Source organism: Oryx dammah, unplaced genomic scaffold, assembly GCF_014754425.2.
Source record: "Oryx dammah isolate SB20612 unplaced genomic scaffold, SCBI_Odam_1.1 HiC_scaffold_25, whole genome shotgun sequence".
Lineage (NCBI taxonomy): Eukaryota > Metazoa > Chordata > Mammalia > Artiodactyla > Bovidae > Oryx > Oryx dammah.
The window spans coordinates 14,732,189-14,759,415 of NW_024070209.1; the positions used below are offsets into that span (position 1 = coordinate 14,732,189).

At 35.4% G+C, this 27,227-nt stretch overlaps 1 protein-coding gene across 1 annotated transcript in view; it reads left to right on the forward strand.

The window, feature by feature from the left end:
- Positions 1-18,458, forward strand: part of YIPF4 (Yip1 domain family member 4) — a 35,788-nt gene extending 17,330 nt beyond the window's left edge. The window contains exons 2-6 of the mRNA XM_040224592.1: positions 531-684; positions 2,550-2,721; positions 7,369-7,446; positions 12,686-12,799; positions 16,014-18,458. Coding sequence (XP_040080526.1) covers positions 531-684; positions 2,550-2,721; positions 7,369-7,446; positions 12,686-12,799; positions 16,014-16,151 — 656 coding nt within the window. The 3' untranslated portion in view covers positions 16,152-18,458. The remainder of the gene's footprint in view (positions 1-530; positions 685-2,549; positions 2,722-7,368; positions 7,447-12,685; positions 12,800-16,013) is intronic.
- The last annotated feature ends 8,769 nt before the right edge of the window (positions 18,459-27,227 follow it).

Below are 27,227 nucleotides of genomic sequence, written 5' to 3' on the forward strand. Positions count from 1 at the left end.
AATAAATTCAACTGAGTAACATCTTTTAAAGATTTTATTGGTTTATTCAGTGATTCATGAATTGGGCAGCATTCCATTTAGCAGATAGAAAGGAGCTTTGAGGGGCTGTACAAAATGAAAGACTTTAAGCAGAAGGAAGCAGGGAAAGGAAGTTGTATTAGCTGGAAGTGGGTTAGTTATGGCAAAGTCACTTTCCTTTAGGAGATTGCAGGGTCTTTCAGGCAGATTACCTCACTCACAATGACCAGGTGATTTCTGACTCTCCAGTTTTAAGATTCTGTTTCTGGGAGAAGCCAAAACTGTAATTAATTTTTGGTTTGGTGACATGGGACTTAGCATAAGTAACTCCCATTTTGTGTTTGTTGTCTTGTTTTTAATTCTAGCAACTATAAAATATGAAAATTGTATGCACTAGCAGTGTTCGTACTTAGAGATCTTCAAATGATAATTTTTAGTTGAATATTTGCTTATGTTGGTTAAGATCCACACATTTTACCTTGATTTAGAGTTTTGTCGTCTTTTCTCCTAAGATCTCAGTGGTTCAATAGCACCCCCAGATGTCAAGTTAAACCTTGGTGGAGATTTTATCAAAGAATCTACAGCCACAACATTTCTGAGACAAAGAGGATATGGCTGGCTTTTGGAAGTTGAAGATGATGACCCTGAAGATAACAAGCCACTCCTGTATGTAAAAATAATATATATTTTTTGGATTTTAGAGCTGGTCTGTGAAATGATTATATTCTTTCATATTATTTAAGACAAGTATGGAAAACCTTAACCTTTTTGGTAAAAAGTTTTAGCTATTTTCAATTTTGCTAGTACATTTGACCCTTGAACTACTGAGGTTTGAACTGTGTAGGTCTACATGGATTATTTTCAGCACTTGTATTGGAAAATTTTTTTGAGATTTGCAATAGTGCAAAAAAAACTCACAGGTGAACTGTGTAGCCTAGAAATATCATGAATGCATAAAATATAAATGTGCAGAATATGTGTTAATCAACTTTTTATGTAATTGCTAAGTCTTCTGGTCAACAGTTGGCTATTAGCAGTTAAGTTTTGGGGGAGTCACAGTTAATACATGTATCTTTGATGGAGGGTGGCACCCATAATCCCTACATTGTTCAGGGTCACCAGTAATTAGTAAAACTGGAATAATGAATAATATTTTTAACTCATTGAAAGTTCAGTTTAAGACAAATTAAGAATTCCCAAAAGATTACCTCTCCAGACTCTCTCCCATATAGCAGTTCTCAAGCTACCCCTGGGAGGACTACAGGGATACTTTCACCTTCTTCATAGTACTTGAAGATTTTTAAGCGATTATGTATCCCTTGAGCTCCCAGGTGGCGCTAGTAGTAAAGAACTCGCCTGCCAATTGCAGGAGACTTAGAGACATTCAGTCCCTAGGTTGGGAAGATCCCCTGGAGGAGGGCATCCCCATGAATGGAGGAGCCTGGTGGGCTATAGTCCATAGGGTCGCAGAGTCAGACACGACTGAAGCAACTTAGCACATGTAAAGAATCAATAGCATGCATATGTATCACTTAGGGGGAAAAAGTGAAGAATTTAACAGTTTGGAAAGAAGAACCTGCTGCTGCTGCTAAGTTGCTTCAGTCGTGTCCGACTCTGTGCGACCCCACAGACGGCAGCCCGCCAGGCTCCTCTATCCCTGGGGTTCTCCAGGCAAGAATACTGGAGTGGTTTGCCATTTCCCTCTCCAATGCATGCATGCATGCTAAGTTGCTTCAGTTGTGTCCGACTCTGTGCGACCCATTGGACAGCAGCCCACCAGGCTCCTCTGCCCACGGGAGTCTCTTGACAAGAATACTGGAGTGGGTTGCCATTTCCTTCTCCCCTAAGAACAACCTATAGCATTGTAAAATCAAGGCGTTACCAGGTTATTCTCTGTAGTAATTATTGGTAGATCAAGTACTAAAAACATTCTGTTTCTTAATGTTAATATACTGAATTTCATCAAATCTAAGATGTTATAGATTTTAAGATGCAGTTATTTTACATTTATTAATAAAAGAGAAAAAGTGGCTAAGACAGCATAAAGCTAGAACATTAAAGGGCTATCTTATCTCCTTATTGTAAGGATAAATGAGAAATGATCAACCATGCAAAAAGAGAAACCAAGGAAGTTTGCTTGTCTGTTTGGCACTGGATGAAGTGTTGGAAGAAAAAGTTCCTATGAGAATATAGACTTGCAGTCTATGGTCCCAAAAATTCTCAAGAGAAGAATTTTATTTAAAGTCTGAAATTGGTAGTGCCTCGAGGAGACTGGCAAAAGGAAAAGCAGATCTTGGAAGCACTTGGCCTCACGCCAGACTGACAACAATTGTTAAGACACCAGCTATTGTGAGATGTATCCCAACTTTAGAGATGTTGAAAATGTACATCTTGGAAATGTACTTCAAATGCAAATGTTTTGTTGACCTGTGGAGACTACTGTTATATTTAAACTTTTCTTAAATTCTTCTACAACTGGCTCAATATTCAAAAGTATGTGCCTTCTAAGAATTCTTATTTTAAAATTATAGGGAAGAATTGGATATTGATCTAAAGGATATTTACTACAAAATTCGATGTGTTTTGATGCCAATGCCATCACTTGGTTTTAATAGACAAGTGGTGAGAGACAATCCTGACTTCTGGGGTCCTCTGGCTGTTGTTCTTTTCTTTTCGATGATATCATTATATGGACAGTTTAGGGTAAGTACATCTTCCTTTACACAAATTCTAAATAGTTTAAGAGTTTTAAAATTTAAAATAACAAATATTAACTGTAGTACTTCATTATGTTTGAAAGATGCTTTAGCTTTACCCATTATTTCTCACTTTTCCATCCCTACAACTGTTCTTAAATAAGTGGGAGGTTCCTTGGATTAATGGCTTCCAAACTATTCTACATCATCATTCACATGAAAAGTATTAGTATTTATATGGCAAATGGGTAAGTGGTTGGGACTGTTCCCAGTTGCCCATGCCCTTTCTGGTTTTCCATAAGAGTAAATAATTGGAAAAAACAATACTCACGTTTTTACCTTTTATTCATTTTTAGTTCTGTTTTTTAAAATAAACTTTTTAATGATGACAGGAATTCCATCAGTATTTGTTTTTACCGTGTCCCATTCTCAGAGGCCTTATCTGTACCATCAAAACACAGCATATACACATCACTCCCTCATCTTTAGTTTAAGACTTTAGGGGAGTAAAAAATAATTCTTTATCACAGGGTGATTTGGAAATAAATTAGTTTCCTTTTGTTCTATAATACATTTCTGTAAGTTTAGTGACTTAAAACAACACAGATTTATTCTTTGATAGTTCTCAAAGTCAGAAATCCAAGCTGAGTGTTAAAGGGCTAGAATCAAAATGTCAGCAGGGCTGGTTCCTCTGGAGGCTCCAGGACAGTCTGTTGCTTGCCTCTTGGCAAGTCAGTGGCTGCGGCGTTCCTTGACTTCTGGTCGCATTACTGCAACCTCCATGTCACATTGTCTTCACTACTGTAGTCAGGTATCCTTCTGCCTCCTTTCCTAAAGGACATTTGTGATTAAATCTGTGCTTGATAATTCAGAGTATTCTCTCCATAGCAAAATCCTTAATGTTATGTAACGCCAGTCCTATTAATGTTTACCTTGGATCAGTTTATATCAAGTATTACGTTGCAGACAAGCACCATTGAAGAAGTTGAGTGGGGGTTCTGGTCTCTTGCCTACCACCAACCCTTCATGCAGAGCATCTCTAAGTGAATTTTATCTATATAATCTTTCCTTTGAATTCAGGGTTCTAAGGCTAAAAACAGAAAATTCTTACCTCCATAGAATGTTTCTTAATTTGAATTTGTTTAATATTTTCTCATGCTGGATCGAGGTAATACATTTTTGGCAGGAATATCAAAGAAGTGACATTGTGCCCTTCTCTACATACTATTAGGCATTACATGATGCTGATATGTCTTATTCCTAGTGCTATTATTGTTGATCACTTGGTAAGGCAAGGGGGTGGTATCTGCCCAATTCCTCCACTGTAAAGTTGCTTTTTTTCCCTTTTTAATATAATAAATATCTTGTGGAGATACTTTGTGACTATGCAAGCACTCTGTTTCTCATAAAATTTTAGCCCACTAATTTTAGTTTCTATTGCTGGCTCTTTCTTTCAATAATTATTACTATATTGTTTACTGAATATGATTTTCCTCCTTTCTTCCACATGGATTAATTAGTATTCTCTTTGGAACAGCTATTCTTTCTTTGTCATTACTTATCTTTGTTAGTATAGACAGATACTTACTTTACTTTGTGGACTATCAGTTCAATTCAGTTTAGTTCAGTCGTTCAGTCGTGTGTCCAACTCTTTGCGACCCCATGAATTGCAGCACACCAGGCCTCCCTGTCCATCACCAACTCCCAGAGTTCACTCAAACTCACCATCCATCGAGTCGGTGATGCCATCCAGCCATCTCATCCATGTCGTCTCCTTCTCCTCCTGCCCCCAATCCCTCCCAGCATCAGTCTTTTCCATTGAGTTTCAGCTTTAGCATCATTCCTTCCAAAGAACACCTAGGACTGATCTCCTTTAGAATGGACTGGTTGGATCTCCTTGCAGTCCAAGGGACTCTCAAGAGTCTTCTCCAACACCACAGTTAAAAAGCATCAATTCTTTGGCGCTCAGCCTTCTTCACAGTCCAACTCTCACATTCATACATGGCCACTGGAAAAACCATAGGCTTGACTAGACAGACCTTTGTTGGCAAAGTAATGTCTCTGCTTTTGAATATGCTGTCTAAGTTGGTCATAACTTTCCTTCCAAGGAGTAAGCGTCCTTTAATTTCATGGCTGCAGTCACCATCTGCAGTGATTTTGGAGCCCCCCAAAATAAAGTTAGCCACTGTTTTCACTGTTGCCCCATCTATTTGCCATGAAGTGATGGGACCAGATGCCATGATCTCGGTTTTCTAAATGTTGAGCTTTAAGCCAACTTTTTCACTCTCCTCTTTCACTTTCATCAAGAGGCATTTTTTAGTTCCTCTTCACTTTCTGCCATAAGGGTGGTGTCATCTGCATATCTGAGATTATTGATATTTCTCCCGGCAATCGATTCCAGCTTGTGCTTCATCCAGCCCCGCGTTTCTCATGATGTACTCTGCGTATAAGTTAAATAAATAGGATGACAATATACAGCCTTGCTGCTGCTGCTGGTGCTAAGTTGCTTCAGTTGTGTCTGACTCTGTGCGACCCCATACAGCCTTGACGTACTCCTTTTCCTATTTGGACCCAGTCTGTTGTTACATGTCCAGTTCTAACTGTTTATTCCTGACCTGAGTATAGGTTTTTCAAGAGGCAGGTCAGGTGGTCTGGTATTCCTGTCTCTTTCAGAATTTTCCACAGTTTACTGTGATCCATACAGTCAAAGGTTTGGCATAGTCAATAAAGCAGAAATAAATGTTTTTCTGGAACTCTCTTGCTTTTTCAGTGATGCAGCAGATGTTGGCAATTTGATCTCTGGTTCCTCTGCCTTTTCTAAAGCCAGCTTGAACATCTGGAAGTTCACGGTTCACGTATTGCTGAAGCCTGGCTTGTAGAATTTTGAGCATTACTTTCCTAACGTGATATAAGTGCAATTGTGTGGTAGTTTGAGCATTCTTTGGCATTGCCTTTCTTTGGGGTTGGAATGAAAACTGACCTTTTCCAGTCCTGTGGCCACTGCTGAGTTTTCCAAATTTGCTGGCATATTGAGTGCAGCACTTTCATAGCATCATCTTTCAGGATTTGAAATAGCTCAACTGGAATTCCATCACCTCCACTAGCTTTGTTCGTATTGATGCTTTCTAAGGCCCACTTGACTTCACATTCCAGGATGTCTGGCTCACCATCGTGATTATCTGGGTCGTGAAACTCTTTTTTGTACAGTTCTTCTGAGTATTCTTGCCACCTCTTCTTAATATCTTCTGCTTCTGTTAGGTCCGTACCATTTCTGTCCTTTATCAAGCCCATCCTTGCATGAAATGTTCCCTTGGTATCTCTAATTTTCTTGAAGAGATCTCTAGTCTTTCCCATTCTGTTGTTTTCCTCTAATTCTTTGCATTGATCACTGAGGAAGGCTTTCTTATCTCTCCTTGGTATTCTTTGCAACTCTGCATTCAGATGCTTACATCTTTCCTTTTCTCCTTTGCTTTTCACCTCTCTTCTTTTCACAGCTATTTGTAAGGCCTCCCCAGACAGCCATTTTGCTTTTTTGCATTTCTTTTCCATGGGGATGGTCTTGATCCCTGTCTCCTGTACAATGTCACGAACCTCCATCCATAGTTCATCAGGCACTCTAGGTATGACCTAAATCAAATCCCTTATGATTATGGACTACAATCCAGTATAATCATGTATTTTATTGCTTAGATTGTTGAAGTTTTAGCTACTGGAAGGTCCTTCAGATTAGCTTTGGTATCCTTTTGACATAGTCCCATCCTTTTTTGAGTGCTTCCTTTCTTCTTGACTCCACAGTGGATTCTGGACTCATCTTTCATTTTCCCTGTCCCAGCCCTGGAATCAGTCATTTCCCTAGGGAGTCCTAGTTCCTTTTATAGGGGAATATTTAGAAACCAGTAAGTGTCTGGGTTTCCCAGATGGCATTAGTGGTAAAGAATCCACCTGCCAGTGCAGGAGATGTAAGAGACGTGGGTTCAGTCCCTGTGTCGGGAAGATCCCCTGGAAAAGGAAATGGCATCTCATGTCTGGAAAATCCAGTGGGCAGTAGAGCCTGATGGGCTACAAGTCCATGGGGTCGCAAAGAATCTGACACGGCTAAGGACACACGTCATGCACCATAACTGGGCAGTTAGTCTTCTTACGTTGCTACCGGGTATCTTTATTTCTAGACCCCCTCAAGCAGATAGAACTTGGACATATATGCATGTATCATTATTATGTCAAGTCTGAAGAGTTAAAATTGTCTGAAGTGTTGTCCACATTCTATTACTTGGATAAATGTGTAATTAATGTAAATTTTAGAGACCTCCTGAGATTAGTAACTTTGTTTCATGGATAAATTTACCATGTAGAATGCTGTAAAGCAGCAGTTGAGAGTCAACACTTTGCTCTCTTTTTGCAGTCATCTTTATCATAGATCTTAAAATACTGAGGTTTCCTTAAGTAACTGATCATTGCCAAATTTTCAATTTGGATGTAAAGTTATATATTATATTCTTATTAGGTTTTGGGAAGATACCTGGGAACCCAAACTTCCTATGACCTAAAGTCAGTGATACCAAAATACCTTATATGGTAGAGAATTGAGCTCATGGGAAATTTTCAGCTTATTTGGTAACACAGATATTAATTGCATGAATTTTTTTTTCTTAAGGTGGTCTCATGGATTATAACCATTTGGATATTTGGTTCACTAACGATTTTCTTACTGGCTAGAGTTCTTGGTGGAGAAGTAAGTAGTTAATTTTGAAAATAGTCTTTTGATTTTATGGTAAGCTTTATTTTTGATATTGCAGATACTATTAGTAACTATGTTCATTATAATTGTTTGTTGCCTCAGAACTGCTTTTAATTTATGCTACTTCTTTCAAGGTGACCTATATATTAGTATTATGCATACTCTAAATGTTATGAGAAAGAGGAAAGAAAAAATCCTATCATTTATAAATAACTTAGAGCTTTATAGGGAAGTATACAATTTATTCTCTATTTAGTCCTGAAACTTTTGATCTCAGGTCCATAGAGCTTATTGCCAAATTCAGACTTAAACTGAAGAAGGTAGCGAAAACCACTAGGCCATTCAGGTATGCCCTAAATCAAATCCCTTACGATTATACGGTGGAAGTGAGAAATAGATTTAAGGGGCTAGATCTGATAGACAGAGTGCCTGATGAACTATGACGGAGCTTCGTGACATTGTTCAGGAAACAGGGATCAAGACCTTTCCCAAGAAAAACAAATGCAAAAAACCAAAATGGCTGTCTGAGGAAGTCCTACAAATAGCTGTGAAAAGAAGAGAAGCAAAAAGGAAATATATACCCATTTGAATGCAGAGTTCCAAAGAATAGCAAGGAGAAATAAGAAAGCCTTAGTGATCAATGCAAAGAATTAGAGGAAAACAACAGAATGGGAAAGACTAGATCTCTTCAAGAAAATTAGATATCCCAAGGGAAAATCTCATACAGAGATGAGCTCAATAAATGACAGAAATGGTATGGACCTAACAGAAGCAGAAGATTTTGAGAAGAGGTGGCAAGAATACACAGAAGAACTGTACGAAAAGGATCTTCATGACCCAGATAATCCCGATGCTGTGATCACTCACCTAGAGCCAGACATCCTGGAATGTGAGGTCAAATGGGCCTTAGGAAGCATCACTAGGAGCAAAGCTAGTGGAGGTGATGGAATTCCAGTTGAGCTATTTCAAATCCTGAAAGATGATGCTGTGAAAGTGCTGCACTCAATATGGCAGCAAATTTGGAAACTTGACAGTGGCCACAGGACTGGAAAAGGTCAGTTTTCACTCCAATCCCAAAGAAAAGCAGTACTGAAAATGCTCACACTACTGCACAGTTGCACTCATCTCACACGCTAATGGGTTGCTGTCTATGGGGTAGCACAGTCAGACACGACTGAAGCAACTTAGCAGCAGCAGCACATGCTAGGAAAGTAATGCTCAAAATTCTCTAAGCCAGGCTTCAACAGTACTTGAACCATTAACTTCCAGATGTTCAAGCTTGTTTTAGAAAAGGCAGAGGAACCAGAGATCAAATTGCCAACATGTGCTGGATCATCAAAAAAGCCTGAGAGTTCCAGAAAAACATCTGTTTCTGCTTTATTGACTATGCCAAAGCCTTTGACTGTATGGATCACAACAAACTGTGGAAAATTCTGAAAGAGATAGGAATACCAGACCTCTTGAGAAACCTGTATGCAGGTCAGGAAGCAACAGTTAGAACTGGACATGGAACAACAGACTGGGTCCAAATAGGAAAAGGAGTACGTCAAGGCTGTATGTTGTCACCCTGCTTATTTAACATGACAAATAGATGGGGAAACAGTGGCAGACTTTCTTGTTTGGGGCTCCAAAATAACTACTGCAGATGGTGGTTGCAGCCATGAAATTAAAGGACACTTACTCCTTGAAAGGAAAGTTTTGACCAACCTAGATAGCATATTAAAAAGCAGAGCCGTTACTTAGCCAACAAAGGTCTGTCTAGTCAAGGCTATGGTTTTACCAGTAGTCATATATGGATATGAGAGTTGGACTATAAAGAGAGCTGACTGCCAAAGAATTGATGCTTTTGAACTGTGGTATTGGAGAAGACTCTTGAGAGTCCCCTGGACTGCAGGGTGACCCAACCAGTCCATCCTAAAGGAGATCAGTCTTGAATATTCATTGGAAGGACTGATGTTGAAGCTGAAACTCTGGTACTTTGGCCACCTGATACAAAGAGCTGACTCATTTGAAAAGACCCTGATGATTTGAAAGATTGAAGGCCAGAGGAGAAGGGGATGACAGAGGATGAGATGGTTGGATGGCATCACCAACTCAATGGACATGAATTTGGGTAAGCTCTGAGAGTTGGTGATGGACAGGGAGGCCTTGCATGCTGTAGTCTGTGGGGTCGCAAAGAGTTGGACACAACTAAGCGACTGAACTGAACTGAACCATAGAGCTTAATGTATGTGTATGTGTTTACCAGGTTGTGTTTACCAGTATTTATCATGGGGACTTCCCTGGTGGTCTAGTTGTTAAGACGCCACACTTCCACTGCAGGGGGTGTGAGTTCAGTCCCTGGTCAAGGAATAAACATGCCTCATTTTGTGACCAAAAAAGTTAAAGCAAACAAAATTATCATGTTAGAAATTAAAAATAAAAAAATTTTAATGTGTGTTTATTCATTTAAAACTAAAAGCAAATCAAATACATTTTAACATAAATAATGCATTTTAAAGAAGACTTTTTAAAAACAAATTGAGGAAAAGGCATTGTTACACATTCTTGCAAGTAGCTTTAATATCTGGGTTAGTGGAATCTGGATCCTGATATCTGCTTTCTGCATTCAATTGTTATATATTGCTTTGGATAAAGTATATATAAAAAATACGTCCTCATACAGGTATATAATTTGAAAAGGAAGGATATTTTAACACATTTTTTTGGATGATTGTGGTTTTTCTATTCTGATACTACATTAACACTCAAGAGATAATATAATAGATTTTTTTCTGTCTCTTGTTAATATTTATAATTTGCCAAAAATCAGACATTTTGTCTGACCTATACCATCACTTTTTTCAATTAATTAATTTTAATTGGAGGATAATTACTTTACAGTATTGCGATAGTTTTTGCCATACATCAACACGAATCAGCCACAGTTCTACATGTGTCCCTCCCATCCTAAACACACCCCCCCACCTCCCTCCCAACCCTGTTCCTCTGGGTATTCCCAGGGCACCAGCTTTGGGTGCCCTCAACAGGAAATAGTTGCTTAAAGTTTTCTTGTGAGGAATCTCAAACCATATTAGTGAACTTTTTATATTCTGTTTCATTGAAATTCATTTTGAATGGATCTTTTTACCCGTGCATGGTCATCTAGAAAACACTAGTTCACTGAGGTTTACATAACTTCCAAATGTTGACACGTTTTATTCTACAATATCAGAAAACCACATTCATTAATATCACCTATCTCAGCAAAAAATGTCAACATTACAGTGTTGGATGTAAGTTTACCAAAATTATACTTTTTGCTTGAGAGAGCATTTAGTAATTTGAAAGAAGTACTGTGAGTTGTTTTTCTTGAAGCAGCAGGCTTGTTTCATTCATTTTCAGTCATGTTGCCTATCAGTACCTAACTCTGAATACTTATAGTTTTTCATTTGTTCTTTCACATAAGAATGGTGTTCCATGGATAAAGCATCTAATTCAACTCTTCACTTAAGCAGTTGTACACGTGCTTTCCTTGGGATAACCATTGAATCAAGGTAGAAGAAATGCTTTCTGTGTACTTTGCATTTTTTTTACACAGAATATTAAAAAGGCATATTCAAAGGTTGAGGCTTAATAAAATCAGTCATTTTAACTGCTTCGTTAAGGACGTTTTTAAGTGAAACAGGAGGGGTTTTTTCTTTCTTTTCTGTGTGTGGTAGTAAAGAACATAGTTACTATTAATACAGTTCATACCACCTTGGCATAATAAAGCAGCTTGATGTTTTACCCATTGCTTTTGTTCTGTTAGTATCAATGTCAACCTAATTTAAAAAGGCAAATAATGTTTTATCACTATTATAAAAAATAGTTTTGATGTCCAGTCTTTTAGAAGAGTCTCCTGGATCCCCAGAATACCATGGGCCACACCTTGAGAATCACTGCCCCATTAACTTAGAGTTTATGCATTACTGTATACCTAGGAATTGTAGCACTCTGGGATTCAGCTGTTTGTGGAGAGAGCAAAGCAGAAGGGATGTCAGGCACAGTTATCATACGGGTGCTGACTTATATTAGGCTTACTGTATGAACACTGACCCCAGTACTCTTGCCTGGAAAATCCCATGGATGGAGGAGCCTGGTAGGCTGCAGTCCATGGGATCGAGAAGAGTCGGATACGACTGCGCGACTTCACTTTCACTTTTCACTTTTCATGCATTGGAGAAGGAAATGGCAACCCACTCCAGTGTTCTTGCCTGGAGAATCCCAGGGACGGGGGAGCCTGGTGGGCTGCCGTCTATGGGGTCGCACAGAGTCAGACACGACTGAAGCGACTTAGCAACAGCAGCAGCATGAACACTGAATGCTAAATGTCAAACTCTTGAGCCTTTTTCTCACACTTGGGGGAAAGGTCTCCAAATCTGATTCTTAGCTCTTGTTCTTCTACTTTCTAGTTTCCAAAATTAAGTTGCTGTTGTTCCAACTTTTTGCCTCTTGTTTATGCCTCTTACAAAAAGGAGTTTCTTTTTTTTCTTCCCTTTTAGTGGAGTTTCGAGAAGGAATGGTATTAGATATGTGTTCAGTTCACCATCTTAATCTACAGCTCTTGAATAAGTTTAGAGTAACATTTATCTGTGTAACTTTTTTACTCTGCTTATGGAAATTTTAAATAATTTTAACAGGGACTTAAAATGACATTTGTGTATTATTTCTTATATTCTAGATAAAATCTCATACAATTTTTATATGAAGACAGGTATCACTAATTGTTTTGGTAATTTAAGATTGTTGTTGACTCAGACAGGGACTCTGTATTAACCTAGAGGGGTGGGATGGGGAGGGAGATGGGAAGGAAGTTCAGGATGGAGGGGACATGTGTATACCTATGGCTGATTGATGTTGAAGTTTGACAAAAAACAGCAAAATTGTGTAAAGCAATTATCCTTCAACTAAAAAGTAAATAAATTGAAGAAAAAAAAAAAGAGACTGTTTGAGGAAGTTAAAAGACCTAGATCTTAGATCTTATTTGAACTCTAACCAGCTAGCTGTGTCTTTCCTGAGCAAAGACCTTTGTTTCTCTGAGAATCAGTTTCTTCATAATGGGGATAGTATTACTACTACTACATGATACTTTTATGATTTTCTTAATTCTCATGCTTATGTAAATACAACAAAGTATATATGATGTTTAATAGTGGTTAAAATAAGTAACTTGATTTCTATGATATTTATTTAAAATTTTGAAAATTCACAGGTTGCGTATGGCCAAGTTCTTGGAGTTATAGGATATTCATTACTTCCTCTCATTGTAATAGCCCCTATACTTTTGGTGGTTGGATCATTTGAAGTCGTGTCTACACTTATAAAAGTAAGTAGTGTGTGTTATAAAAAGTAGTTTACTGTTTTCCAGTCAGGACAGTCTACAATTGCCCCTGCATATCCATGGGAGATTGGTTCCAGGATTGCCTCCAACACCACCACAGACACAAAAATCTTCAGATGTTCAAGTCCCCAGTATAAAATTATGTAGTATTTACATATTACCTATGCAAATCCTTGCATCTACTTTAAATCATCTCCAGATTACTTATGATACCTAATACAATAAAAATTGTTGTCTGTAGTCCAGCATACTCAGGTTTGGCTTTTTGAAACTTTCTGGAATTTTTTTTTTCCCCCAAATATTTTCAGTCCACAGTTGGTTGAATGTAGATGCAGAACCCACAAGTTATAAGAGCTGACTGTACTAGCTTTATGGCTAAAGAATCTTATAATCTATAACTGTTTATATCAAGCAGTTAGTAGTATTTTGAAACAGTGACCTTACTCACTGATTTTACCAAATACTTTCCCCTTTTAATTGCCAGAAATTATAATGTATATCTAGGGTGGAATAAAGAACAAAGAGCAAATCTGGCCTCAGGATATTAAACTCAAAATTTTTTATTTAATGTTAAAAATTTCTTTTCTGTGCTTATAAGATGAATTTATATTTATTTGAAATTCCATTGGATGTTTATTTAATAATTGTTACTCCTGTTTGAATAGTAAATTACTGGTCAAGTAAGATATACGTAGTTCTAATAAACTGATGTTTCTATGTTGCAGAAATCAGGACTTCTTTAGGCTGTGTTAAACTTACTAACAGTGTACCCACTTTAAACATTTACTGCTAATATTAAACACTATTAATGAATAGTGATACAGCAAATGTTGGCATTTATTAATTTTGAACCACTTTGGAAAAAAAAATGACTACTTTCACACATGTATGTATATTACACAGTGAATGTAATTTTTTTTCTTTATGGAAAATAGAACTTCTTAAGACCACTACTTTCAATACTAGAACTACCATTATGTAGTCTCCATATTAGAGTATTTAAATACTAAGAGTATTTAAGTAGACTCACTTAAGTAGAGTTACTTTATGACTTTTGGTTTCACTTAAAGTTTATTACTAATTCCAGTGTAAAAGAAATTATTCCTTTTAGAACTGAGTAACTCCAGGCTAACACTGACATATAAGCCTTGGATATTGAGAAGAGTTGGATTTTAGAACTGAATTCTAAATTCCTGAATTCAAATCCTGGTTTTGCCTCTTGCTGTCCGCCTTGGGGAGTCATCTTTTCTTACTTTCCTCTTAGAGTAAACGTAGCAACTACTTTTTCGGATTTGTTATGAAAATTTTGAAGAATAAATAATGACTAGTATAGTGCTTGACATACAGTAGGCACTCAAGCAGTAGCTGTTATTATTATAAATATTAAATGAATATTTTGAGAACATCTTTGTATGTTTCAACTGTTGGAACACTCTAGAAACCAAGAAACACTTTCATTCCTCTAACCCTAATTTTTTAAAAAATATCATTATTAGTGCTTAGGTTGAAAGTCTTGCAGTGCAGAAGCTAGCCCCACCCATGCTGGCATTTAATTATTTAGTCTTAGTGAACATACCACTTTACTGAGTCATTCAGGATCGCTGCCTGTGTGTTGTTTTACTTGGGTTAAAGATTGTTTGAATGCTTCTGAGACTACTCCCAAAACTGCTAAAACTGTGTCCTCTGGTTATTTTTAGTCATTGAGTTCAACTGAAAATTGGTCTTTAATATTCTTTATACAACAAGTGAATGTGTTATTATAAAACAGAAGTCTTTTATAAAATCATTAAAATTTTAGGATAAAAATTTTGTGAACTTTAGATATTTCTGTGCCACATTTCTTTCCCTAATCACTTAAATCTTCTTTGTGTAGTGATCTGTTTTGCATGTTTCTTGTTTTAGTCCAAAGTCTGTTGAGAAATAATGAAATAATAATGAAAGAATGAAATAAACAAATCATGAGAACTCTTATCCTTTAACTGTAGCATTGGAAAGCAGTTTACAAGCACTAATTTTTTTTAACATTAAATCTCTGTAATTTTACCAATCTTAACCATTTATTCACAACAAACATTTAATCATCATGTACAAATGGAATTTGATTATAATTTTATTTCTCTATACTTTTTTGTAAGATTAAAATATCTTGTATTTTTTGTTTGCATTTAGTTTTTAAAGTGCAGTAGAAAATTGGATCATCTCAAATAATTTTCAGTCAATCTTCCAGTGTTTATTTTTTACCTCTGTACCAGTGGTTCTCAACTGATGGCAGTTTTGCCCTCCAGGGACATTTGGCAATATCTGGAGACATTTTTGAGTGTCACAGATGGGGGTGGTGGGGTGGCACTAGTATAGAGTGGCTAGAAGCCAGGGGTACTGCCAAACATCCTACAGTGCACAGCACAACTTCCCACAACAATCATCCAGCCCAGAAATTTGATTAGTGCAAGGTTGAGAAACCCTGCTCGGTGGCAAGTGTTTCTATCATAATTTCCCTGATTTCTATCCTTGAAGTTATTCTCTCATTTTATTCTATAAAATGCCTTCAGTGACTACACTAAGAAGTATTACATAAATTTCTAGTGGATGTAATTTAAAATATAAGTAGGTGCATAGTCAGAATACTCTAAACCAAAATGTTACATTTCTCCTCCTTCCCTTGTAACACTATATTTCTACCTAGTCCTGGGAAAATGACTCGATACTTATAAGATTGTGTGAAATTTTCACTTAATCTATTTTTCTACCTCTTGGAAAAAAATAATATATTCTACAGAATCAGTTACTTTTCTTAGGAAACAATTATCTTTCAGCATCTCATCCAGTAATAGTTTTTCCAAAAGTTGCCTTGTCTTAAATCATCCAGGACAGTTGTTAAAAGACCCTTCTTCTGTTAGAGATGCTGATTCAGTAGAACTAGAATGAATCCCAGGAAGCTAATAGTCACCCCAGGTGACTCTTATAATTAGACAAGTTTTTTAACGTAAAACCTAAGTCATTTCCAGATGTCAAGGAACAGAGCAAGGATGAATATTCTTAATAAGGTTTCAACATTCTCAATAAATTTTGCTGTTTCTCTAATTGGTTGCCAGGGTTGTTTAAAAAAAATATATTGCAAATGTTATTTTTACTCTATGATACTTAAAATGTTAATTGACTTGCTAATATGCTGCCTTTTGTCTTTTTTTTTTTTTTTAAGCTCTTTGGTGTGTTTTGGGCTGCCTACAGTGCTGCTTCATTGTTAGTGGGTGAAGAATTCAAGACCAAAAAGCCTCTCCTGATTTATCCAATCTTTTTATTATACATTTATTTTTTGTCCTTATATACTGGGGTGTGATCTAAATCATATATAAGTAGAAAAAGACAATGTTACATTTCTGTGTAGGCTGGAAATTCTTGCTTGAGGATATTAAAAAAAACCCTGTTGACGGTAAAATTTTACATGTTCAGATGTAAAGGCAGTTTCAGGTCTTTTTAAAACATTTTTTTTTTTTTTGTATTTAATTAAGCAGTTGCAGTTATCTGAATATTTTTGGTCAGAATTCTGAATTCTGTTTGATTCTTCATATTCCAGTGAATAAAATATAAAAGCATTGTGTTTTTAAGATTGTGTCAATATTCACCTAAAAATCTGTGCCAAAAGCACCTGGAATGGTAATTATATTTCACTTGAAGGGTAAATATAATAACATTCTGATCATCTAAAAGTGCAATTTTTTCCTTTAAAGAGTTTTCTCCTGCATTGCAGATCCTGTAGATATATATTTATATTTATACATGTATATTTATGAAGTAATTCTTATTCACAAAATATATTTCTGAATAGCCTAAAAATTAAGATATTTTAAATCCGATGCTTACACTTTCTTTAATTTGGCCTTTAATCTTTTTATTTATGAAATTAAATTTGTTCTTAAATTATATATAATTTTTAAAGTCTCGTACATGCTTCTGGCAATATGTCCTTGTTAAGAATTCTTTTTTTTTTTTTTTACTTTTTTATTGCAAGATATTTGCTTTACAATATTGTGCTGGTTTCTGCCATACATCGGAATTCTCAGTAATAACAACTAAAACTAATTATAACAGTTGCTGATGTAGATTCGGTTTGTTTGGGTGTGCTATTTTTTACAAACCACTTTTGAATGTCTAAATATCTGATTTAAAGTTTCTGCTTATGGCATTTGATGACAGATATGGCATTTATTAAAACTGTCAGTATGTAGAAAAACAATATTATTTATAGCATCAATAAATATTTTTAAGTGGCACTTCTAAGCCGTAAAATTTGCTGAAAAGAGACCTTTAGAGTTTTGTGGTCCCGAGCAATGTTATATGAAGTAGAAAAAAAATAAAATGCTTCCCAGCTGTGTGTTTTGTTTTATAACACCTTGTCTTGTATTACCTGATATTTTAACCAAGTATCAGGTGAGAGATACTAAGAAATTCCAGCTAGTTTGTAAAGTAGGTGAAATATTTGATATCCATAAAATACCAAATGCCTAAGAACTATTAGCAAATTGTTATATTGTCTTTTCTGGTCTCAACTGGAAGAATTAACTGCTGTCTTCAATATGATAATGTGGCCACCTCTTGGGATATATTCCTTGAGCACCCTAATGTGTCAGGAAATATCCAGCAACTCTGAAATAAGCCTACAAGTTAACAAGATATCAAGCCCATCTCTCATTCTTTTCTCCTCTCCCCCTAAAATAGAAAAAAAAAAAACACAAAAAAACTTTAAGCTGCAGAAGTGAGAAGTATAGAGCTATCTTTGGGCCAGAATAATGTGGGAAAATTACATGATGCTGATAATTTAAACAAGCTTAGGAAAACAGACTAGAAGCAACAGAGGGATAAAACTTCTAAAACCTAAAATAATTTGGAATAGTAAGGAAGGATCTATAGCTACAGAAGCAGTAACTACAAAGTAAATGTTTATCATACTGTAAGGGTTTCTGAGAGTAATACTTTGTTTTGGTTGATTATTATATTTGATGTTCATAGCGCTGACCCTGGAATGTTCCCCCAAAAGCTTGGGGGTCCGTCCCAGGCAGTAGAATTTTACTAAGCAGTAAGTCAAGTGATCTTAGGACCAACTCCATCCAAAGGTGGTTTAAATTTTTTTTTAAGCTATCATTTTTTTAAGATGTGAATGAAAAGTTCACTTGTATGAATCTTGTTTATTATTGATGTAAGATAAAATGAAGTACTTATGTTCCAAAAAAGTATTTTAAAATAATAGCATTTAATCTTGGGACTAGTCCAGTTTAAGGTTTATATAAAAACAATTTATAATGTTTCATAATGTTTCAAGCTCAGCCACTGTCTTCATGGGCTAATGAGCAAAGCACTTAAAAAGGATTGTCAGTTTGAAACATGATTTGTAAATGTGAACAAGATACAGTACTGTTACAGCTAATAATGGTAAGTTGACCATAATGTCCTCTGCTTGAATTTATATATAAAAATATTTTATGTTATATTGATTTAAAATAATGATTTCCAACCTAATTATTAGTTCATTAGTATTTTTAAAACAGAATTACCCAGATGATCTCTCCTAGTTGTATGTGTGTATAAATGTTTAAAGTGTTTCCAGTCGTAGTAATCCTGATGAATGTTAATCTTCAAAAAAAAAAAAGAATTAGAGACATTTATTTCTGTTTTAAATTGATTATAAATCAAAATCTATATATAATTTTGTTTATATTAAAATACAGTCTAGGAAGATTTATAAAGTTTTATAAACCATTACTAAACTTGCTTATTTCTAAGGTCTGTAATGCAATTTTATATATAATCTATTTCCAAAAATTCCCTAAATATTAATATATTTCTAAATTAGTGAAAATTTACATTGACTTAAAATGTGAGGTAGATATTTTTGTTTATATATTGTTTAAAATTTAGTTAATTTAAAAAATTCTGATGTAATAAAACATTGAATAAAATAATCCTTCTACAAACTAATAAAAATAATATTTTTCAGATTCAACAAACTGAATATTTTAAGATGATTGTTACTTTTACCTTTTCAGTAATACGTATTTTAGCTAGTGTTAAGTTTTAGGAAATTGTGACACGTTTGATAATTTTTGTTAAAATGTCTTACTTCCACAAAGTTTTGTTTTATATATATAATATACTAATATACAAGTTGGGTTTCTTTTTTTGTTTTTTGCTGCAAAGGAGAACAACACACATCATGGCGAACTGTAGAGTGTCTCAGAGTGTTTAAAAGGCCCTATGACAGGATTTAGACTTGAATTAATACAGTTCATGGCAGTCTGAAATAAGTCTTAATAGAGCTAAAAATCATCCTCAGATTCTCTCTTCTCTGATATTTTAGTCACATAAAATAAGTTACTATCCTAAGAAGTTTCTTTAATTGAACCCTTGTGTTACATCTTGGGCTTTACCTAGTACCAAATGGTAATTTCCCTTTAGAAACAGAATTACAAGTGTTCTGTTCCTGTTTTGTGTAATCTGACAGTAGTTTTTGTGTTTGAGAATCTGCTATCACTTTTTAAATAAATTCCAAAATATGGTTTTTGACATTAGTTAATATTAGACATTCTTATATCTTTTCACTAGAAATCATTATAGTTCTGAAGAAAGTTCTGTTTGTGAAATACATTTTCTTTATAACAGACTTTCAATATACTTTATGACAGTTTTAGGTTCTGCTATGTCTTAGTGGGTATAGTTGTCTAAAGAGAAATGGTTAAGAGAATATTCCCTGTGCAAAGCGTATATTATTAAACATAAAGCTTAGGGTTAGGTTGGAGCTTCCCTGTTGGTAAAGAATCTGTCTGTAGTGCCGGAGACTCGTGTCCGATCCCTGGGTTGGGAAGATCCCATCGAGGAGGGAATGGCTACCCATCCAGTATTCTTGCTTGCAGTATTTGTGGACCATGGAGCCTAGCAGGCGCTACTGTCCATGGACTTGGAAAGAGTCAGACACTTTACAGGGTTAGGTTGCTCACTTGAATTCTCTCGATATGCTGATGTTACACCTTGGAGGTTAATTTAGGTAAAATTGTTGGAATGATTAAGATGGCATTAGTAAAATAACTCCCTATTTTACATTCTGTATTGGTGATTACCCTGGTTTCAACTTTTCTGACTTTCAGCAAGATATCTGTAAGTTTTTACTTTGAAGGTGTTTAGTTTACAACTTGCAAATGCTTGGAAAAAATTCTTTAAACATCCTTTCTGAACAGTTCAGCGATATACTGTCACTGAGATTTAAGTTAGATATTAATATGAAAAACATTTTAATGAAGTATTTTGAATTTAACTTGTAATTAGAGTATATAAAGATTATTAATGCTTATGGGGCAGAGAAAGTACGCTCTCCTACCTGTAATAAGCTTGTTAATACTTGGAATATAAGTAAATTTGATTTATCAAGAATGGAGGCACTAGTTTCTCTATAATAGTTGCCACTGAGCAATTTTTATTAAAAACCAAGCAAGTGAAAACAGCTTACCGAAGTATTTAGATAGGATCAAATGAAATTACAATGAATGACTGATTACGGGAGAAATTTGTCATCTGGTAATAAAGAGGAAAAGCTGGTATAAAAGATTGCTGCTATTCATAAATGCTCAGTGATAAATGATTGAAATTGTACATTTTTCTTGATTTTATAGTGATTCTTTCTACTTTTGTTAAAATTAATCAGTTGCTGTGTAAATATCACTTTAATTGTGTGCAGCATTTGATAATGAAACAACCCATATGTTTTGTAATCCTTATGCTAAATTACACTCTGATAACTGTAGCGTCGCCCTAGAAAACAGTGAAAATATTTTTGTTGTTGATGATGGGCTTACATGCTAAGTGCTTCATACTCAATATTTTTGCTAAATGAGACCTAGGAAACTTTTGCTTAATATAGATTTATTTTCAAAGAATGGTACTGGTTGTAGCTTCAGGAATGAAGCATTCAGAAGAATTGGCATTTGAATTGGGTACCGTGAATGTGCGAAGAGAACAGATATCCATCAAGTGTTTATTGACCCCTTTCTATGTGCCAGGTTCTGCCCTAGGTTTAGGAATAAATGATGCACAACAGAGACCACACATGGCACCCTAATGAGCCAGTATTTTTGAGAGATAAAACAATTAGTTTAACAAATTGTAAAAACAGTTGCAACAAATGAAGAAAGGGGCCTGTGGTAACAAGACAGTATATGACAGAGGAATTAGACAAGAAAAGCCTTCCGGAGGCAATGATGTTTAAGCTGAAATCCTTGGGTAAGTAAAAGTTAACTAAGCAAAGAAGGAAGGGAAGACTATTACAGACAGAGGGAATAGCAGGTGAGTAGAAGGAAATGAAAACTCATTTGGCGGAAGTTAGTACTTGTCAGAGCTTTTGATTAGATATAATGGTGCTTTTAATACCAAGGCCAAGGTCTGTAGTCCTACTCTTGATATATCCCCAACAGAAATGCATGTACATATGCCACAGAAAACAGGAACATAGTAATATGATTCGTAATAGCAAAAAATTGGACATAGCATGTCCATCAACATAAAATAGGTACAAGTATACAGTGGGATTTTATGCAATGAAAATAATTAGTGCCATGTGCAAGAAAGTGACCACCAAAATGTTTTAATGCTTTACCCTTATTGAGGAGGGAGAAAAGTTGTATTTGGAAAAAATCTTAAGGAGGACTTAATAATTAAGCTCTACGGTTTATGTGCTTTTCTGTATGTGTGTTACAGGGCATCCTTAATTTTTGTAATTGTTTTAACATAGTTAAATTGCCACTTCACATTTTACTCTTTTTCATGTATTATGCCATAACTATTTTCATGTTCTACAGACTTCATAACCATACTTCAGAGGAATCTTCCCTGAATCTTGTAACTCTCCGGCTGTATGCCTCAGTTAAATCTTTATTACATCATTGCTTATTTCATTTGTAGTACTACTACTTGGTAAGTGTCTAGATTTCTCTTTTTTTTAATTCTTCCACTATTATGTATGCTCCACTGGGGCAGGGACATTTTCTGACATGTTTGTTAATGTATTCCCAGTACTTTGTTGAATGAATACAGCAGCCTGGTTATTGAATCCCAAATTCAGATTTGGATCCAGTGAATTTCAAAACCAATAGCTTAATTATTAGTTTTTCATAGATTATTAAAGTTAGGGAAAGCTTTAGAGATCATCTACTGAGTGTAATCATACCTCATTGTAGAGACGAGGAAACTAAAGTCTAAGGAAGGGTTGTCAAACAACTTTGACCAACAGAATTGGAATAAGAGTTTATGTCTTCAAACCATCCTTCTGCTGCTTTTTCCATTACAGTGTGGAACACCAGTGTTGCCAGATAGAGGGCAACATAGATGATTGCCTTCTGCTGCAGTCCGTCATATAGATAATTGAAACATCTTTCTCTTTCCTTTTTGATCTTTTTCCATTTCATTAAAAAAAAATCTACCATTAGCGTTAGGTTTACAAGTACTACACATTAATAGTAAATAGTGAAGGTTCAGAGAGCTGTTGTGAGGCTTAAGTGAGCTAGTTAATATAAAGCATATAAAAGTGTCCCATATTCAATAAAAGCTATTTAACTGAATTTATTTAGATCAATGAAATGAAGGTTTCCAGAAACATACTCAATTATATACAGAAAGTATGAGATAAAAGTCACATGCCAAATTGGTGTACATGAGATAATGCATCAGATAGAAATGTATTTGTTTGCAAGAAACAGTCCTATGATCAGTACGGTCATACTGGATAATTGTACCCTATGATCCTTCAGTAAACAAAGAGTTTCTTTTTCTCACATAAGCAATCCAAGGGTGTATAATCTAGGACTAACAGCAACTTAATGTCGCCAGGGACTCAGGTTCCTTTTATCTTTGTACTCTGTTATTTTTTTGGTTGGTGGCCTTCATCCATGTTGTCTCAGGATAGCTGTTTCACCTCTAGGTAGTACATCTAGATTCCAGTCAGGAAGAAAGGGAAGGTTAAGAGGCCAAATGGAGCATGTCAGTCAAAGTTGCCTTTAAAAATCTCTCTGGAAGCCACATTCAGTGACTTCCTTTTATATCTCAGCAGAGAACAGAAACACTTGGCCACCCCTTGCTGTAAGAGAGTCTGGTAAAGTATTTTAAGCTGGGCACATTTACTGCCCTAAACAAAGTCATGTCTGTTAGTAAGGAAGAATGGGTGCCAGGTAGGTAACTAGCAGTTTCTAACAGAAACATTATAGGCCACTTTAAAAAATGCAAGGATGGTTCTACTTCTTAGGCTGGAGTATGTAAGTTACAGATATATCAAGTATTTTTTTAAATAGGCAGGAGAAAAATTGACTTTTCATACGCTATTTGAGAAGATAAGGCTTTCAAACATGACGTAAAACACAAAATCTAAAAAAAAAATAAACTTGACTACCTAGCATTTAAAACAATTTTATAGGAAAAAGATAAACTACTATTTGGAGGAAAATATTTTTACGACTTATGTGTACAGAGGGCTAATTTCCTTAATATAAAAATAACATTTGGAAATTAGTAACTTTGAGCAAAGGACATACATGAGCAATCATAGTATATAATGTATAATAGTAAAATAATTTATAAATTGATAGTTTAAAATGGACAAGGAATATAAATGAGCAACTCAAGAGGGGAGAAATGATAAAGACCAACATATATATGTACAGGTGCACAAATTCATTCGTGGTTAAATACAGTTTAAACAACATTGGCCTCCATTTGCCAAAACTTGAGATGATTGGTAATATTTGGTGTTAATTGGTTGGGATTATGAGGAGATCTGATGTTTAGCTGATAGAGACACCAGCATGGCTGTCTCAGTTAAAATACTGAAATTTATACCAGTGGTAGATCATTTTACTGTAACTGCAATAGCACTAAAATTAATAGATATAAGTCCATTAGTTCTTTTTTGACAGCCGTTGATAATGAACCTTTTGTTGTAATGACATCTGAGAAACATTTGGAACGTGTTAACTTGAACTGTGTTATGGTAACTAATGTTCCTGCCTGTGAATCATTCCATGTTCTAACAGTGGCTGTTGTGGTTTTCCTATTTAGTGTATTATGATTATTAGGTGAAAAGTAAATACAGTGTTTTAATATTTTAAAATAGAAGAACTTAGAATAATAATGGACACTCTAAAACTGTTTGATGCTATCTTCTGTTAATGTGGAACATACGCATAGCTTTTGACCCAGCAATTTCATATGTTCACCAACTTGTGGATTCAGCACTATGCAGTGGAACTTGCTGCAGTGATGAAAGTGCTCTGTTCTGTGCTATCCATGCAGTAGCCGCTAGCCATGTAGCCACTGACCATTTGAAATGTGCTTAGTGCAACTGAGGAGGCTAGTACCTATCTTATTGGTCTGAGCAATGAGTGTCCACAGCAGTGACATTACTAATATCCAAACTTGGAAACAACCCGGATTGACAAATTATGGTGTTGTCACACAATAGAATACAATAATATTGAAAGATGTATAACCATGTGTAAGATTACGGATTATCTCAAAGAGCTAATGTTTAACAAAAGAAACCAGGCACAAAAGAATACATACTTTGTGATTCTCTTTATATGAAGTACAAAAACAGGATGTTGGTTACTCTTTAAGTGGGAAGGAAATAACTGAAAGAAGGTATGAGAATTGAGACTTTCGGGATGCTGGTATGTTCTATGATCTATTTCTTTATTTGGGTGCTAATCGTGTATGTGTTCAGTTTATGAAAATTTATCAAACTATACATATGTAACATTTATACCTTTCTGTGAAGTTATTGTGTTTGAGTTTACAGTTGTGAATTGGAGGGAGAAAAAACACCCAGAATGAGTGTTAGCAAAATGTTGGTAAGCTTCTTAACATTCCTTTTAAATGCTGTAAGTGTTCATATTCTAAAACTGTGGAAGAACATGACAATGAACTATAGCTTGAAATGTTTCTTAAAAACGTCCTGAAACATCTTTTGATATTGCCTAAGAATTAATATAAAATAAATGATTTTCATTTCTGAAATGAAAACATGATTTATTGCAAGTGATGTTCTGAAAATTTTATCTAAGAGTTTCAATTGCTCAAATAAAAAATATTTTTAAATACCCTTCAAATTGTTAACACCATCTGCTATGTTGTTAAGTACTGCTGCTGCTGCTAAGTCGCTTCAGTTGGGTCCAACTATGTATGACCCCATAGACAGCAGCCCACCAGGCTCCCCTGTCCCTGGGATTCTCCAGGCAAGAACACTGGAGTAGGTTGCCATTTCCTTCTCCCAATAAAACATTATTAATAAAACATAATTAATGCAGACTTGTTGGAATTTAGATTTATGGTCTCACTTGTAAAACATATCTGACAAAAACAGAAGAGAAAAAATTCAGTCATTACTGCACAGCTTCAATTGTTACACATGAAAGTGGCTTCATAATTTACTTAAGAGGCAAAATATCATAATTTAAAATGCTGTGGACCTAAAGGTATTATCTGGGGGGGAGATACCAAAATTTATTACAGATATTCAAGGAAAATAATAACAATAAGAACTATATAGAAACTTTACTGGGTTTTGAACAGCCAGTACTGTGGAAAGCTTGGGGAAAAAATCTGGAAATTTAGCCAAAGTTTTAGATTTCCTGATGTTTTAATTTGGCCCAAAGACACTAAAATATTTCCAAATGATATAAATATGTAAATAAATGAATCACTTATAAGTATTTCCCAGTGAAATGTAATTTTGTGATAAATTTGTGATAGCAAATGTAAAATTTTTCTGAGAAAGTTAATAATACCCGAAGAGCTTAGAATTTGTGATAAATTGTGATAATGAGAATTGGAATTATATTTTGGTTTCAGTAGCAACCTGTAGTGCTAGAACTACAAAAGTAATTTGGAAATTTTATCAAGCCTTGTATATTTTCTTCATTAGAGATTTTGATACCAGAACAAACATTTAGAATATGAAAATATTTTTAGAAAGTTGTCCTTACTAGAATTATTTAGTGAAGATATCAATTATTTAGGTTCTCCAGAGAGTAGTGTTTTATTAATTGAGGTTTATAAATTAATTTGACAGTAACTAAATGTGGTTGAAACTAAAAACGTGAAAAAGAAGCAGAAATGATTTGAAATATGGAAATATATATATGATAATGATTGTTAATTGTTTTTTAATATTTATGTATTTTTGGCTGCATCGAGTCTTAGTTGTGGCAGGCAGAATCATTTCTGTGGCATGTGGGCTTCTCTCTAGTGTGGCACTTGGCTCAGTAGTGGTGTGTGTGGACTTAGTTGCCCTGTAGCATCTTAGTTCCCTGACCAGGGATTGAACCCACATCTCCTGCATTAGAAGGCAGATTCTTAACCCTGGACCACCAGAGAAGTCTCTTGATTGTTATAACTCAGTAAAATTTTTAAAAATAATTAAAATATAGAAATATGCCATTTGAAATAACAAAATAGAAGGCCAGTGCAAGTGAAAGTATTACTACCCAATTAATTGATAACATATTGATGTATTCCCTTCTGTGATGGTTAACTTTATATGTAAACTTGTCTGGGCCACGTGGAGCCCAGATATTAGGGTGTTTCTGTGATAATGTTTTTTAGATGAGATTAACGTTTAAATACAGACTGAGTAAAATAGATTGCCTTTCCTAAGGTGGTTGGGGTGCTTCCCTGATGGCCCAGTGGTAAAGAATCCGCCTACAATGCAAAAGACTCAGGGTCAACCCCTGGGTTGGGAAGATCCCCTGGAGGAGGGCATGGCAACCCACTCAGTATTCTTGCCTGGAGAATCTCATGGACAGAGGAGCCTGGCAGTCCACAGTCCACAGTGTCACAAAGAGATGGACACGACTGAAGCGACTTAACACAGCAAGGTGGGTGGACTTAAAGGCCTGAGGAGGACAAAAGGGCTGCCCCTCTTCACCCTGGCCACAGTAAGAATTCCTCCTGCCCAACTGCCTCTGGTTAGGATATCTTTTTTTCCTGACCTTCAATTCAGAACTCTTCGATTGAGCCTGCTAGCCTTTGGACTGGAGTTGTACCTTTGTCTCCCCTGGGTCTCCAGCTCGTCTGCTTACCCTCCATATCTTGGGACTTGTCAGCCTTTATAAGCTTGTGAACTAATTCCTTTTAATAAATCTACTTGAATATATATATATATATCTAAACGTATGTGTCAGTGAGCATTTAGGCCTCACATTTTAAAAGAAAAATATTTGTAGAGGAATTTTATTATTGCTGCCGTTAGAATTGTAGAATTTACATATAACTTAGCCCTTTCTCAGAGGTCATTAAGATGTATTCAGTTTTTTGCAGTTAGTAAGTATCCCTAGACTTCTGGGTTTCTTAGGACCATAGGTATGCTTTTAAAAGTGTTTGTCCC